General features: G+C 46.8%; 1 protein-coding gene across 1 annotated transcript in view; it reads left to right on the forward strand.

The window, feature by feature from the left end:
- Nucleotides 1-9,710, forward strand: part of LOC135399949 (thyrostimulin alpha-2 subunit-like) — a 29,867-nt gene extending 20,157 nt beyond the window's left edge. The window contains exons 5-6 of the mRNA XM_064631686.1: nt 6,187-6,362; nt 9,086-9,710. Coding sequence (XP_064487756.1) covers nt 6,187-6,362; nt 9,086-9,178 — 269 coding nt within the window. The 3' untranslated portion in view covers nt 9,179-9,710. The remainder of the gene's footprint in view (nt 1-6,186; nt 6,363-9,085) is intronic.
- The last annotated feature ends 8,071 nt before the right edge of the window (nt 9,711-17,781 follow it).

A 17,781-nucleotide genomic window follows, 5' to 3' on the forward strand; every position in this document is an offset into this window, starting at 1 on the left:
CTTCGCGGCAGATGTCCTTTATTCTTCTTCCTAGTGTACAACTCCTTTCGGCACAGGTATACATAGTGCGTTGAACCACGTATATGCGAAATGCAGCGTTAGTGATTCACTCGCTTCCCGCGTATGCACCCATCGTGGGAACTATTGTAAATAGTATGTATATGCGTAGGGGGGATACATAGAAAGGTTATGGAGAGGTACGTCTAAACAATTAGGACTTGCTACAGTGCTTTCGTGAGTTGCTAGCTGTTAGTAGAATATGACAGGTGCTTGCTAAATTGAAAGCAGAGGTATTCGGTTGGTGTGATACACCCAAATGCATCCCACCAGCGCTGACATTGTGTGACACGGTTAAAGACGGTACAGTCCTACATCAGTAAAGAAATGTCAAAGTGCTTGAAACGCTGTAAACATGAGCTAGTCGAAGGACCAGGTAGCAAATTGTGTCGCCGGCTTTATTATTTCGCAGATTCTTGCCGTTTCGTGCCATAATCGGGCATGTTTAACTGCTCCTGTAATGTGCGATGGCTGCTACGATTCTGTATTGATTACAATTCGCGTAGTTCGTGGTAAGGGAATGCGACGAGCTGTATTCGTGACGGCTGGTAGCGATGCGGGATCGTAAAGCTCAACCAACGCATAGAGCAGGTTTACAGCCAGGAGAGCTGAGTAAACTACATTAATTTTTCTAATGTATTGACGAGGGACATAAACGTCATACGTCTTGCCACAGATGTGCCATAATTATTATTATCGAAATATTACAACTGTGACGAATGCAATTCTAATTCAATGATGCAAATGAAGAAAACATATTCATCGGGTGCACCCCTCTGGTTCGTGCTTTACGACCCAGCGAAGTCTACTAGCTCGTCAGTCCCTTGTGCTCTCTGTACTTCGTTGCTCATACTCTTTTCTACGTGTATTGTTATTATTATTACTGACGGACACATTAGTGTTCAGGTTTCGCATGCATTGCGAGCATGTTTCCTAACGCAGGCTACATTTGTTAGGTATTTAAGTGTGTCCTCATGCTGTCAGCTCTAAGTAGCTGCCCAGTGCTGGTATGGCGGCGTTGAGCACTTATAAACACATACTCTACGTGCAGCCAAGGAGATTCGGCTGATTTTGATCCTCATTAAACAAAGTTTCGCGTATCTTTGGGCAGCCCCGTGAGTTACGCTCGACACGGATTGAGAGAAATATTATTTCGAGAATGTGATGGAATGCGGGAGGAAATGTACTGTTACGCAATACGCAGTGTTACGTAATACGCAATGAAGAAGAAGAAGAAGAAGAAAAAAAAAACGAACGATGGAGACGAACTCGGGGTTTGCTCATACCCACATACCACACTATCGTTTGGAGGCTTTTTTAATGTTTGTTTGTTTGTTCCTGTTTATGTCATCTGCGAATCCGTTATGGAAGCAGTTCTCAAAGCTCGCTCGCTTCGCCCGTCACCGATGTTTGCACCGCAAACTCGGCGCATGATGGATTGAATCACAGAAAATGTCACTTGTAAGGAGGGAAAAAGAGAAAAAGAAACAGATGCCTCGTGACGCGTGGCATCACGGGCACCGTGCGTTTCGTTAGTTGGGGGTGTAATTGAACACACAAAGAAGTTGAGATCCTCACAAAGAGTTCTTCACTGAACGAATTCAAATTCACAGAAATGTGTGCTTTCTTACGATACAGGCTACGCCATGCACTCTAAGAAAAAAGGTAGACGCCATGACACCTTTTCGGGGTGTAGTCGATTGTCCCATACGTGATGCCCCATAAGCGTCAAAGAACACCCCAGAATGAAGGGTGTCCTTGTACGCCCTCCGTGAGGGAGTGCTAGTACACCCCTGTTTACCGGAGGGTGTTCTTGCGCACTCTCCTTGAGAGAGTGGTAGTACACCCCGTCTTACTGAAGGGTGTTCTTGTACACCATCCCCGAAGGAGTACTAGTACACCCCTTTTACTGAAGGGTGTTAGTACATACCCCAACCCTCCACAGGGGACGGTGGTTCACTACACACCTCAAAATCTACACTGTGGAAATGAAACAATACTTCATGCAAGCGATTGTTTTCTGATACATGCAAACCACACAACAAGAAGCAACAACAAATGATAAGGGCCAAGTGCTATAGGTAGCTGCGTCGTATGTCAGTGACCCTTAATGTGCGCGGAGTCCAGGTACCAGCAGTAGATGAATACACGTTAGTGGCGTACGCTACAGCCCATAATTCTCTCTAACATGGTAAGCATATATGCTTATACTGGTATGCATATACTTATAATGGTACTCATATGCTTATAATGGCACGCATGTACTGAAGGTTGAGTGCCCAATACAAGGAAATTAACAAAGGAACTGCAGGGGTCACGTCTGGTACCGATGGGAACCCTATGCTGTTAGACTGTCGCTTTGGCTTGTGTGAGGGTCTTCTCCAGTGTATACTGCTGCTGGATATGGTTGTGCTTGTCCTGAATCTTGAAATAAGAAACAACAAGGCTATTGCAGTTTGTACCGGCATGTACAAAAATATAACACAGAGAAATTGGTTTACTTTCTGACATATTCTTCTACAGCTCTACAGAGCTCTCCCCTGCGGTTGAACAGCATTTAAGCAAATCAATCATTGCCCCGTGTTGCAAGATGGGCTAGACTGGATCTGTGTGTTGCTCCTTACGAGCGAGACGGATCTTAGCTTGTTGGGTGCCTGCTGTTGTCGGATCCTTAACAGTGACACATTTTACTGTTAGGTCGACGAGCCACTGCTGCTCAACGATGTTAGTTGTTTATTAATTGTCAGGTTATTATGAGATTCCTTGTCATACAGCTGGAATGAGTACAGATCCCTGAACCCCGTCATGACTCTATGCTGCAATGCTCTTTAACTTGGAAACTCGCAATCAGGAAACATTGCTATTAGAACACCAAAATATAAATTAATGATGATGAATGGGGAAATTCGCCACATGAGGTGCTGCCCACTACCCCAAGGCACAATGGGCAGGATGAGATGTGTCCTGATGATAAGGTGCGATTAGAAATATATGCAGACACATGTGTCTTTCAACTGTATTTCATAATTAGTGAGCCACTGGGAAACAATGATAAACAGAAGGAAGAAGGAAATAGAAGACCTGATGAGAGAATGTAGAGGACGCAGTAGCAAGCACCACGGGCTACAATTTAAATTAAGCAGCTGCCTACATGCAACACAAACTCACTTGTGACGTCCTTTCTGTCTCAAATTTTCAATCAGTAACTTGGGCTCTTTAGTTTTTTTTTTTTGCTGGCCAGTTTTAAATTTACGAGTAACTTCCCTCACCATTATTTTCTTAGCAAAAACGTATTGAAGCACATACTTTTTGGAGATGTTTCGAATAGAAACAAATGCCACAAACGAACCATAGAAATAACGACCGGGGTTAGACAGAACTGTTCTGAAGCATCATCAATCTATTCTGACTTGAGTAGTTGTAACAGGACCGAAATTGGGGAAAATGTGTAGAAGCGGAAACGCTTGGGACGCAAACAAAGCAGCACGACTGCAAGCTCGTGACGAACAATGTTCACGCAGCTGTCTGCTATCTCCTTTTAACTTTAGGGTCCTTATGTAGTATGCGTGTCCTGATCGTTATACTGGCAAATAATGTGCCTCTGTACAAGTGTCATGCCAGGTTCCTTCAAACGTGGTCGGGCGATTTTTTACCAAAAGAAGGAAATAGTGATCCATCAGACCCTGGCGCGTGGATGCCAATAATGCTCCTGAACGTGGACAGCAAAATTCTGAGCACAGTGCTTGCCAGGAGGTTGGCGTCAGTTCTTCCGTTTATCACAAGCCCTTACCAGACATGTGGAGTACAAGGTAGAAACATCTTCGAGAGCCTTACACTTATGAGAGACATGTTAACCAGAACTCGAGGGGTCAAGCAGGTGTTTTGCTGTCACTGTACCAAAAGAAGGCTTTTGACAGAGTGGAGCATGACTACCTTCTGTGGGTGCTGCAGTGTTTTGGTTTTCCTCCCAAGTTCACTGAGTGGGTGAAAAACCTATGCAGCGATATATCTTCTGAAATCGTCGTCAATGCAGAAGTATCAGCTCCTTTTAGAGTCACAAGAGGGGTCATGCAAGGATGCCCGCTGTCCCCCATGCTTTTTATAATCAGTCTCGAGCCATTTGTCCGTAATGTTGCGCTATCTGCACGCATCAATGGGTTTCCTCTCCCTGGGACTGGATAAGTTAAAATATCGGCCTATGCGGATGACATCGTTTTATTTCTAAGCGACAGCGACAGTGTAACACACACGTTCGAGATTTCTCGGTAGTATGGGAAACTCTCAGGAGCCCAGCTGAATTTACGAAAGTCAAAGGCGCTTACGGTGGCGGGTTTCAGAGAGCCACTTCCTCCAGACATATCATACACCCCATAAATAAACATCCTCGGCGTGCTTTTCACACAAGCCGGAGCCAGCGAGCGAAACTGGATCGTGATCTTGAAGAATCTTGCTGGACAAATTGTAGTGGCCCAGCAGTTCAGCTTCTCTTTCCAGGAACGGGTGTTCTTGATCAAATCGGTGTTCTGTAGCAAGTTATGGTATGCTGCCCGCATCATGTATCCCCCAGCCAGAATCACAGCTAAAATCAACTCTCTTGTATTTAGTTTTTTTCTGGAACGGAAGAAAACACTGGTTGCCACGGGACATCTTGCGATGGCCTAAGTCAGAAGGTGGCTGGAGCTTTCCGTGTATCGAGATGTATTCCTCTATCTTTGCCATGAAAGGAGTACTGCACATTCTGGAACGAGTTGACTCCCCTGCTCGGCCGCTGGTACTGTTCTGGCTAGGGCGATCAAGGAGAGTACTAGTGCCGCGTGGACTCGGAAACAGATGTCCGGTGGCTGAAGATCCACCTCTGATTTACAAAAAGGTAGTCCAGCAATTCAATCGTTTACAGGAAGCTGTGCCTGATCCGGACCCCCGACTCGCCTCAGTTTCTCGCTTATGCGAAGAACTCTTCCACAAAAACAGCATCGAACAAGGTGACGCACACTTGGTCAGGTTCAAGAAGGGAAGGCAGCCCACTGGTACGAAAAGTGAAGTGAGCGATTTTTTTCTGGAGAGCTAGTTGGCAGGTATTGCCAACGAAAGACAAACTGGCCAGATGGGGTCTTCTCAGCAGCCCCTCATGCTCCAACTGCGGCGCGGAGGGAATAGTGACAATGTGCTACGAGAGTGTGTCACAGCAAGGACTCTGTGGACACTCGTGTGTCGCAGCTTTTCCATTCGGTATCGGCCTATGCAACAGATGAGGACAAGGTTCGACCAGCTAATTATGATAATGACAGCTTTTACGCTTTGGAAATTTCGCTGCACAGCCGTAGCTCAGCATAGAAGAAACCGCTTGATGCATCCTAAGCTCTCCACGGTGACTCAACTGGTAACAGACTACTTAGAACACAGACTGTTTTTGTTGGGTGAGCAGGAGTTCTTGCGACAGTGGTCCTGCCGCCACGTTGCTCTTCACAACGGACATGTACGGCTAATGGGCCTCATCTATACATAGTATACTTCTCTTAGTTAGGCAGCCACAAGTTAATGCACTTATAGTACGTACCTTGTTTACTATTTATTTCTTGTATACTGGGACTGGAGAAGGTAAATGACATCGTTTTGTTTCTAAAGGACGGCGGCCGTGTGGCACAATAGTCCGAGATTTTTCAGCAGTCAGGTTTTGTCATATTTTGAACATTTCGTAGACAAGTGAAATAAATATTCTATTCACAACAAAATAACTTGCATCGCAAAGGGACTTCGTGACTTCCACAAGGGCTAACCAGTATTCCTGAAATGCACTAAATAACTGCGTAAATAATTCCATTATTTCATTCTTTTCTATTTCATTTTCATCTCATTTCATCATTCTATTTCATTCTTCTCTGTCTTCTGTCGTCGCATCCCATAATATTGTGACCTATAAGTCAATCTATGCACAGACAAGTGCTGCCTTTATCATCCACAGATATCGCTGATCAACGTTAAAAGTACATCCAATCTTTCAACGCCGTAGATGCATAAATACATAAAATATTCAAGTCACGAAAGTGTTCTGCAAAGTCATTCAACCATGTCTCATAGCAGTGAAACTCATGATGCCTACTTTGGTTTTATTCTATTTGCTCCCTATAGGTCATACCCGACGCATTAGCATTCCTGACTGCGTAGAGTTCGACATCACGACCAACGCCTGCCGAGGCTTTTGCACTTCCTACTCCATTCCTTCGCCCGAATACACACTCAGGATGAATCGAAACCAGGCTGTGACGTCCTTTGGTCAGTGCTGCAACATCATGGACACCGAAGACGTACGTTTGCGTTCCCGATAATTTCGTATACTTGATCTGCAATCACTGTGCGGCGGAACCAGATTGTCACCTCCGGCGGGCAGAGCCTCTCTCAGAAGAAGCATAATTGTGAATATGGAGGGATGATGATGATGATGATAATAATAATAATAATAATAATAATATCAATATCAATCAATTACAATCTCAATAATAATAATAATAATAATAATAATAATAATAATAATAATAATAATAATAATAATAATAATAATAATAATAATAATAATAATAATAATAATAATAATAATAATAATTCGGTGTCTTACGTCAAGTTAGAATTATGACCAGTACGACTCCACGGTGGTTGCTTGGTGGATTAATTTTGATTTTCTTGTTAGAGTGCAGTTACGGATTAAAAAAAAGTTTTTTTTATTTCGCATTATAAATCAGCCTCGCTCAGACTCTGTACGCAAAATATAGATTATGTTATTAGATATATAGTATTACATTATATCAAAATAGACGTTACGCGCTTCCACGAATTTTCGAAAGAACCCACGGAATTCCATAGTTTCTGATTCTCTGAGAGTATAGGTGACGTCATCCAGAGCTCTGGCGCATGTCTCCCAGCAACGGCGCGCGCACCTTCCCGGGGTAAACCATGACCGAAGCAGACGACGAAGCAGCGTCGCTCAAAGTTCCCATGCCGCTTTGCGCCGCGCGCTAGGTGGCGCGCATCGTTGTAAGCTCGTCTATTGGGACGACGGAATGCTCAGGCTATGGAATAGATTAATGCCTAAGCCTCCGTCCCTGTTGGTCTTTGCGTTGATGCGTGACATAATAAATTCGCAGTGTTTTCCATGTACCTTCGTTATCTTCCTTGTTAAGAGACCCATGTAAGCATCTGCTTAAGAACTATAAACTGAACAAATCTAACTATAGCATAACTATGCAGATGGGTAGAAATCCAGCGAACCGGTAGAGATGTAGGAAGGGAGTTGCCTCAGTACAGAAGCCGCCGATATTTCGAACAGAGACTGTTCTTCTTCTGGGCACCGTCCTCATCATTGGCATGGTATTTAAAGGGTTAGGTGTGACGTGTTTAAAGGTTCATGCGAATTGTGGGTCAACAGCCCGGAGGGAAGTTGACCCGGAAGTTCCCATCGGGCTGTCGACCCACAATTCGCATGAACCTTTAAACACGTCACACCTAACCCTTTAAATACCATGCCAATGATGAGGACTGTGCCCAGAAGAAGAACAGTCTCTGTTCGAAATATCGGCGGCTCCTTCCCTTAGGCAACTCCCTTCCTATAGCATAACTATGTAATACAGGTCCCCTAGAAGCATCGTATCTTTCTTCATAATTATTTTACGCACATTCCGATCGTCCCTGGAGGTAAAGCTGCAGTATCGAGTATTAATGTGAATCCCATCCTCATGTGTACACAGATATATTTAACACGGCATGAAGGATGCATACGAGATTACGGACCTGCTTGGAGCAATGAAATTGGCAAAAGTTGTACTACAGGGTGTTTGCTCTAACGTGTCCAGAAATTTTATTTAAAGCGAGCGATAAGAGAGAAACGAGCGCTACTTTTCAGCTACTTGACTAAGAAACAGGTGCTAATAGTGAAGCAGTACCTGTTTCCTGGTACCTGGTACGTAAGAGTCCCTGTACGAAAAGGTCCCTGTACCTGGGGCGAAAGGGCACTGGACTTCATAAAAGGTTAATGATGCTGCCTAAGGACGCTATTGAGCAGTCAGTAATCTTGAATTCATTTCAGAAGAATGGCGTGATTGAGAAAGGTCGCGAAACCGAAAGTAGAGAGGAGACTGAAGTATACTATGACACCGACTCTGTTGCATCGGAGTTTAACGGATTTGACTAAATGTGTTTCAAATATAGCACATGCATATAATACACCGTCTTGGTTTATTCTGTATACTGGTGGCAGTACAGAAGCTTGTAGCACCATTGCGGTGCGCGTTATACATCGAACTTTTTTCAAATTCTGCCCGTTTTTAGGAGTGCGGCGTTATACACGAGTGCGCGTTATACGCCGGAAAATACGGTATCTGTGTGTGCGCACGTGCCCGTTCGCAATTTACCTTTTCCTCCTCTCCACTGTTCACGAGCACCACTGAAGAACCGTCATAATGGTTTCTGCATACAATCTCCTATCAGCGCCTCACGCTGAAACCGTCAGTATTTTCCCACTGTGATGACGTCACCGCGGCGCATTCCAAACCAAATTACGTCATGACCCAGTGATTGTGGTTTGCCAATTTGGCACTAGATATCGGCCTTGAACGCAGGTCTCTGAAATGTTACCTATCCGAATACCTTGCATGATTCGCTCGGTGCTTCAATAAACGTTCTTCCGCGCAGTATGATGGCATTTGCGCATGTACTCCCGAGGGGATGTAGTGCCTTTCTATTGCGAGAGAAATTTTATTCATCGCATGCACAGAGTGGGCTTCGGCATGTAGGTGCCCGTTATTGAAATTGCGAAAATGACGGGCACGTAGTAGACTGTAAAGCTTCCGGCGTTGTTCGAATGTTACCGGAAGCTATGTGTGCCTCGCCCTCGATCGCTTTGATATAAGGTATTCATCCTTTGCAAATCAGGAAGCTTCCAGATTGTCTGTCGGAGGGTACATGTAAAACACGAATTCACGAGCACACCGCAGGTGATGAACAAGACCTTGCTCAGTTCCCAAATATTTTCTTTCAGGTGAAAGTCCAGGTGCGGTGTTTGGACGGCCATAAAGACCTGGTGTTCAAGTCAGCAAAGACGTGCTCCTGTTTTCACTGCAAGAAGAATTAACATCCTATTAATTCTTCGTAAACAGGGCTTGTGTATATCCTCGTGTTATTTTGTTTTGTTTTGAACATGCTTCGTGATATCACCTCAGACTGAAAAATGCATTTCACCGTTTGAATTAGCGTTTGAATATTTGATCATTTGACTTTCCCCATAGCTTGGTTCCCGACCTACAGTTAAAGCAGTGTTTTTAGGGCAGCTCGGAGCGTGAATGGAAATTTCATGGCCTGCGAGAACGTTTGGCACATTCCTTCTTCCTCTCAAGCGAAATTGGAAACTTCAGCACACAATTTTACGAGCCCACAATTCAGCATAGCACTTAAACTCACGTCACCTATCTCGCATTCCAGCAGTCTTAAAATAATATTGCCTCTTGCGGCACCAGGACCGCACCACATAAATTAATGTATTTTTGTCGTATAATGTCATTTGTGTTGTTCCTTCCAGAGCGTCACGGAGGATGTGTAATTTGTGTGATTTTCTTACGGTGTCATTACGTGTAATTTGATCTGTTTCAATAAACTTATTACTTCTATCGAAGAGCTGTCATGCACAAGCCAACAACAATGCTATTTCAACGCTCGCATTCGTAAACTTCATACGGTCTCCACATGGTGCGCTCACATGCATGGCGCGTTCGTTCGTTCGTTCGTTCGTTCGTTAGTTAGTTAGTAAGTTGGTAGATTAAACTAAACCTTGGAGCTTTCAGCAACCCACCATGGGTGCTACCTGCTACATTGCAAGAGCTGTATAGCTATTACACACTATGAATCAAAATACAGCAAAACAAATTACAGCGGGATCCCTCACACACTCGCAGGCACACAATCAATAGAACGGGAAAACAATATGGCACACTTCAGATCTACAAAATACGGTGTCAGCAGTTCACACTAAAATGGAGTTCGCACTTAGTTTTCACAATACGGTAGTGAGACCAGTCTCACTCAAGAAGGCTACCAGCAGACGGATTGCCTTCCGTTGATTTCGCGGAGTATCCCAAGGACCCAATAAATGAGTCAGCTCCACTGGGCGATTCGTCATGCGTAAAATGCCGGCAAGGAGTGACTGTCTCTCTGATCTGAAGTGCTGGCACTCCAGCAAGACGTGACCGCTGTCGTCCACCCCATCACACTCGGGGCAAAACGGAGACTCAACCAGACCCATCCTGTGCAGCAGAGAACGGCAGAACGGGACGCCATCTCGAAGACGGTGAATAAGAGTCTCAGCAGCTCGGGGTACTCCGTCAGGCATGAAAAATCTTAGGTTGGGGTCCATCTGTCGTAGAACATTCAGGCTACGGCTACTGTCGGCAAACCACAGTCGACGAGAAACGTCGTACGTGACGCTGTGTAGTAGTCGGCGGGCGTCGTGCGCTGTGAATGGAATAGCACGACATCGGCGCATACTGTGTGCCACTGTAGCGAGACAGTCAGCCTTTTCATTACCAGGGATACCGCAGTGGCTGGGTACCCACTGGAATCTAACCACGTGACCGTCCTGGACAACAGCGTCGTGAACAAGAATGGCGTCATACACCATCGAAGCGCACGATGATCTGGGTCGCGGCTGCGTAGCGCAGATAGAGTGACTTTGCTGTCGCAGTACACGACCCGACGATTGCAATTTGCTGTCTTAATGTATCGAAGAGCTTGGGTAATGGCGTGAATCTCCGCAGCAGCAGACGATGACATGTGTGATAGGCGACAACGCCTTTCAACGCCTCTCTCTTAGGTACCACAAAGGCGGACGAAGGAGAATCCGATGTACTGTTGGGGACACGGTTAGCTAAAATCGCCTGTCAGTACTTCGCCGTCCCGTATTAGCTCGGTTGCGCTTGAAAGTGCTGTGCCACTATTATATTTGAAGGTGGAGCAGGTGCAGCACGTGTTTACTACTCGAAAGAAATTGTCTTGCAACACATGGAGATTTGAGATGCAATAAACCACGGAGTGCTTATTTTAGACAACCGTGTCCCCTACAGTACATCACTCGTCCGTGTAGACATGACAGTGGCCGCTGTGGAGCTCTGCCATCATCTCCAGGACTCGCTGTTTAATGACACCCGCATTGACGATATGTTTACTTGGACATTCAGGCACAGTCAGGGATACAGCTGGGTCCCGTAATATCCATGGTGCAACCATTGAGGGTGCAGGCGGTTGAAAGTTTGTGGGTAGCTGGTCAACGTGTTCGGCGACGAGTGGGTGAAACTTAGAGTGGCACCTGTCACTAAGCTTCCGGATTAGTGGATGTTTTTCATGCCGAGTCAGCAGGCGCAGGTAATGGCGCAGTGTCTTTTGCACCCTCAGGGCTTGTGCAGGTGGTTCATTTCCTTCCACCAATGTTCAACTGTCTGAAGCTACTTGAGGTAGGCCCAGTATTGTACGCAGGCTTCTGGCGAGTGTTCTCTGCAGCTTGAGTTCCGATGTAGCCGAGAGCCCATAGAGAACGGGAAGCGAATAGAGTACCGTCTGCCTCACCAGAGATTTGTGAAGCCTCAGGAGAGACTTACAGGAACTGCCCAATCTCATGACACCCAAGGAGCGCAGAATGGTGCGATAAGGATCGGCTTTTGTGGTGATCCTTTTTATGTGCGGTGACCAAGTCCAGTGGCGTAGCCAGACCGCCAAGGTAGGGTGGGCTCCATACGAAAACTGCCCCCCCCCCCCCCCCGCTGATCATGGGTGCGACAACACAAAATACTTGTGCACACCGCAAAATGCGGTAATTGATTTGGGCGTTCACAATACGATTACGCAGTGATGTCCAATGAGGCGGTGTCACGAGATCGGAAGGATTTTGAAAAGCGTATACTTTGAAAACCATTCAAGAGTGCTGATTAGATAGACGCCATGAACTGTAAGAACTTTCGCGATCGTCACACTGTCCCCCCCCCCCCATATATTATTTTCTCCTCGGATATGCGCGATTTGCGTGGGTCCGTCGTGGCAGGTAGGGGGGCTCGAGCCCCCCCTAGCCCCCCCGTGGCTACGCCACTGACCAAGTCAGACCAGCGTCCAGAGTCACACCCAGAAAACGATGTTGCTTTACTGGGTTCAAGACGGAGTATCCTAGGTGTAAGGGGAATCTCGTCATGCGCTTGCGCGTGAATGGTAGAACGACGGTCTTCTCTGGCGAGACATCCATGCCTCTTTCTGACAAGTATCTCACTACAGTGTCCAGAGCTTTCTGCAGGCGCTGCTGTATTTGAGGCCACGCTTTGCCCGACGTCCAAATGCAAACGTCGTCTGCATACACAGAAATTTGAACTCTCCGGGGAAGAAGCTTGGGGAGGTCGCATGGCACCATGTTAAAGAGCACCGGGCTGAGCACGCTGCCCTGCGGAACGCCCGTGGTCATGGTGTGCTTTTGGCACATCTTCTGTGTGCATGAAGATGTTCCTGCCGGACAGAAAGTCACTTAACCAGGCTACCATTCGCCCCACGACGCCTCTCCATGGCAATGCAGAAGTAACGTGCGGGTGGCTTACGGTGTCAAATGCCCTCTTGATGTCAAGAAACACACCAACTGTAATGCGGCTGTAACTGTAATGTCCGCTCGTAGTCGATGTAGGTTGTAAGGTCTATAAGGCAGTCTATCGTACAGCGGGAGCGCCGGAATCCTGCCACGGATTCTGGCATACTGCAGTGTGACTCGAGCCACCACGTCAGACGATGAAGAATCATGCGTTCCATGACTTTGCATATGCAACTGGTTAGGCGTTGAGTATTTCAAGCTTTTTCTCCGGGACACTGGTCTCCTCTCTACCCTATAATCTGCCTGCGTACCTGTGTGTGTATTTTTGTGTGCTGTGGTTTTGCCTACCGGTCTGATGTCATACTGACTCCACTGACTATCCCTATTTAGCATCGTTCATCACCTCATCATCAGGACACATCACATCCTGCCCCATTGTGCCTTGGGGTAGTGGGCGAATTTCCCCATTCATTATCATTAACTTATTTGTTGTTGTTGTTGGTTAGGCTGACTGGTCTGAAGGATGTCATATCCTTTGAAGATTTGCCTGGAGATTTACTTTGCATTAAACATATCCCCCCCCCCTGGTTTCAGCAGCGGAATGACAATCGCCTCCTTCCACGATTTGGGAACCTTCCCTGAGCACCATGAGTTATTGAAGAGTGACAACAAGTAACGCATACCTTCCTGGTTCAGGTTCCTTAGCATGGTGTAGGAAATGGAGTCTTGTCCCGCCGAAGTACGATTTTTCGAGCGGCGAAGGGCGGATCGTAACTCCATCATGCTGAATTCCCGATCGAGCACGAAGCTAGTAGAATATATCGTGGCTTCATGAGCTCGTTGTAGTTCAGCAAGGATGGTTGCATCATGCGGCTGAAGAGACTCTTCAGAAGGCCGCATTATGTACTGACAGAACTCGTCAGCCACCTCGATTTCCAATGCACCGCGGTTCATGGCCAATATTTTGAACGGAGCTCTGTGTGCTGGCTGGGATTGGAGCCCTCGGACGACTTTCCATATACGAGTGGTAGGTGTGAACGGTGTGAGGGTGCCGCAGAAGTTCCGCCACCGCCTGCGATCTAGTCGTCTTGCGACTGCATGTGTTCTGCGGGCATCCAGTATATCCTCGAGTAGGCCTGAGCGTCGCGCCTTTCTCTCGGCTCGTCTTCTGAGCGCGCGAAGTCGTTGAAACTCTGGATCCACTGTACGTGGCCCTGCGGAACGGCAGCTCTCGTTGTGGATCGGTCATAACAGCTGCGGACAGACTGAGCAAAGGTCTCAGCATTCGATGCTGATGTAGGTATATCCTTAATTAGCGATCTATACTCGTTCCAGTTTGTAAGAGAAACATACATTCTCGGCCTCTGAGCGCTAGTCCTTAGTCCAGAGTGTGATATTAGTATGGGAAGGTGGTCGCTCCCTCTCGTCTCCACGTCCACTGACCATGTAAGATCATTCAGAATGTCTGGAGAGCAAATCGTTAGATCCAGGCAGGAGATTGAGGAATTACGAATGAAAGTTGGTGACCCGTCGTTGAGTATGCACAGCTCTAGATCTTCGATGATGTTAGACAGCATTCAGCCCCTGCTGTCAGTTCTGGCGCTACCCCGTATGACGTTATGCGCATTGAAGATTGAAGTCGTCGCATACTATGAAAGGTGGAGAAAGTTCGGAGAATATCTCTCTCAGCATGCTTTCAGGAATTGTGGTGGCCGCAGGTAAGTAAACGCTAACAATAGTCACTGTCATAGTGCTGCTGAACCGCACCTTGCACTGCACAAACTCACAAGTGTCCGTTTGTGTGATTCCGGATGAGTGTCGCAGGAAGATCTTGCCTCACACAGAGCATGGCGCGGCTCAGGCCTGCAGGCCGATGGGAATTGTATGTAACGTAGCGTGAAGCACGAAAAGCTGCCGATACTTTTGCTTCACTGATTACTAGAACTGGAAACAGGTACCTGTACAGGAGGTCACGTAGGTCACTCATCTTGCTGCACAAGCCCTTAGCGTTCCATTGCACAATCGTAGTCGATGTGTACAGCTTATCCGTGATGATACGCTGAGCTCCCGAAGGAAGTAGAGCTCTTCAATACAGACTCCATGGCCAGAAACGCATGTACCTCAGGAAGTCCTGGGGAAGCTGGAGACGCTGCGATGATAGCACGGAGAGCAATGAAGAACATGTTGCACAAGAGGTGCAGGAAGTTTCCTTGCGAGTCATAGCTTTGCGGGAGTGCCACAGGAGCTGAAGACTCTGAGTAAGACCTACGGGACTGGTTCAGCTTAGCCGTGTTGCTTGGGCGAGGTATAGGACGCGATGGCGTAGCAGTTGTCGTGGGAGGTTCAGCTGAGGCCGTGGTTCCGGTCTTTTCTGAGGATCTAGGTTCATTTCGCGTTTCTCTGCCGGTTTTTGCGACATGAGCATACGTTGGCCAGGAACGATTCCTTGTGTTCTGACGGGTTTGTTGTTCTCCTGTGACAATCGCGGCGGAAGAAGTAGATGGTGTAGACTGAGCAGCCAGGGCTGGTGGCGGACGCACCATGCACTCGTTAAATGGAGGAGCGTGACGACTCGGTGGTTTGCCCTCCAGTACTTGATGCCTTCGGTTGCTTGCAGCGGTCCCTTTCACCTGACAATGTGCAAACGATGCCGCGTGGGACCCACCACAGTTTGCGCACTTTGGCTCCCTCCTAGCTGTGCAGTACTTATAGGAATGATGCCCCGAGTATATCCTGCAGCGCAAGTTACCTCTGCAATTATTCGCTATATGTCCAACGCGCTGGCACTTGTAGCACCGCGGTTGACCCTCGATATACTCTTGTACGGGAAAGCATTCGAATCCTAGGTTTACAGACGAGGGGAGAGGGACGTCTGCACGGAACGTTAGCAGCACACATGACAGTAACTCATGACGGACCGTTCCGTCCTCGGATGAACAAAAGGCCATCTGACGCTTGACAGAGATCACACCGTAGTCTTGTAAGTGCTCCTGAAGCGCTGACTCTTCGTAGAACAGCGGCACTCCTTTTATTTTCCCTTGATTCTTAGCGTATGACTGTGGAATGACCGGCTGCACTGGAATCCCGGCCAGGGAACGCAGCGATAACAGGTTAGTAGCAGCTGCGAGGGATGGCACAGTCACCGCTACACTACCATCTTTGTGTAAACGATGAGATAGGATCTTTTCTTGAACCTTTGAAACTATCTCCTGGGCTACTTTGGTGGGGTCCGCCGACCAAAGTGGCTTATCAGTGGACTCCGGACGGAACAGCACCGGTATGCCACACTTTCTACTTTTCTTGTAACATACCATGGTGAATGGGGTCTCGTCCCCATAGTGCTCCTCCATGGAATCATCCTGAACATCCTCGTAATCCACTGTTTCCGATGTGTCAAGGAATTGTTGCTTCAAGTCTCCAATTGTCTTCAATTGATATGTCGTCATCGCCTCTAGGTCGCCTATGCGGAAGCTTTGTTGGGCCCGCGTCGGTTGGAATATTTCCGGGGACATTTGCGATGGAGGCCATCATGAAACGGTGTTAATGCGTTCATGCGCCACAGGCACAAGAACGGCCTACGTGCGATAAGCACAGTGAGATACTTCGGGCAACACCTTTCGTGTGGCAAGTAGGCAACACCTTTCGTATGTAGCTGAAAGGCAGCGAACACTGCAGGTCCAATGAAAGGTGTTCTAGAGTCTAGAAAGAGCGAAAAATAAGCAAAACAAAAAAAAAAAAGTGCGGAGCAAAGGAATTGGCGAAGCAGTTTCGGCGTTTCGCAGAACACTGCGTCGGCTTGCGTTGACCATGGCGCGTTGGTCAACTTCATAGCAATGCAAAACAGCACGCAACGGTATGACACTGTTACATAAAGGAAAAAAGAAAAGAAACAGGCAAGAGATGTTGGGCACGCCGAGCACTAACACTCGTTCGGAATCAATATATAACCTAGAGCACTCCTTTGTTATATTCATTTGTGTAACTCTGTACCCTAAAAGATATAAAACAATAATGCTCAGGAGAATCAGGTAAGGTTTCAACGACAATGGTGCCTCTTTCCGGACTGTACTTTTATTAGCGTTACTTTTTACCTTGCTTCGCTAAATCAGATTATTGCCGGTACGCCACGACAGCAAAATGACCACTGTTATCAAGAATTGAAATCACTTCTATTTCTGGCGGCGTATACGTGTTCGCTGAAGATAATTTATTCAAATCAAGACCGCGCTCGAATCACGAAAAAGAGCACCCGTATTCCCAGGTGGCGGTACTTACGAAGTTGCCAACACATCGGCCGGAACGGCATTTTTGCAGAAAGGAACAAGAAAGAAAGTTCGTTGCGTCTTTTGCTGTGCAAGCTGTAGGATGGGTCAAGACGCAATGCTTGCCCACGTCACTTTGGAAAAAATATTGCTGCCCTCGCCCTGCAAATAAAAAGCAGGCGCCCTGCGGATGGCAGCTTCGCCCTACGTTAGGACTCACCGGTCCTGTTACCTTTTCAAGAATGATTGAAATGCGAAAGAGAGTGTTCTACAGAGTGAGCTTTAGAGCAACCTGCAGGAAAAGTGCGAACTTTAGGATAATCGTGTCAGCGGACTACAGACAAAACTTGATGTCTGTGAGGTTGTTTCTTTGTCCCCATGGTCAATGTTAATTGCAGTGGAGGTCGGACACGTCTGACTATACGCTTCTGACGCATAATACGTCATACTGCGTCTGACATAAAGTAATAATAAGAAGAAGAAGGAGGAAGGGCGAACGAGACCCCAGCTCATACATTATTCAGACACAGCATAGGAAGAACGCGTTTTATAAGATTTTGTCTTAGCCCGTCCCTTTACCCGCTCCTCATAATACCCATAGGAGTGAAGCTGAAATTCGGTTGCTAATTTAACTCTATTAAATTTGATTAATCTAAATGAATTTATCGAGTACCCTGTAATTGCAACCGAGTTACGGGATACAGAAGGTGTAAACGAAGAAGAGAGTTGAAGCCGGGTTCGGGAAGAATAGAACTGTGCCTTCCCTCGGTGGACGTGCGAATTCTAATTCCAATACCAGTAGAATTCATTTCTTGGGCCCGTCTTTGAGGTATTCTGCCAACCACATTTGCTCGGCTTACGAAC

The sequence above is a fragment of the Ornithodoros turicata genome, chromosome 7, assembly GCF_037126465.1.
Source record: "Ornithodoros turicata isolate Travis chromosome 7, ASM3712646v1, whole genome shotgun sequence".
Classification (NCBI taxonomy): domain Eukaryota; kingdom Metazoa; phylum Arthropoda; class Arachnida; order Ixodida; family Argasidae; genus Ornithodoros; species Ornithodoros turicata.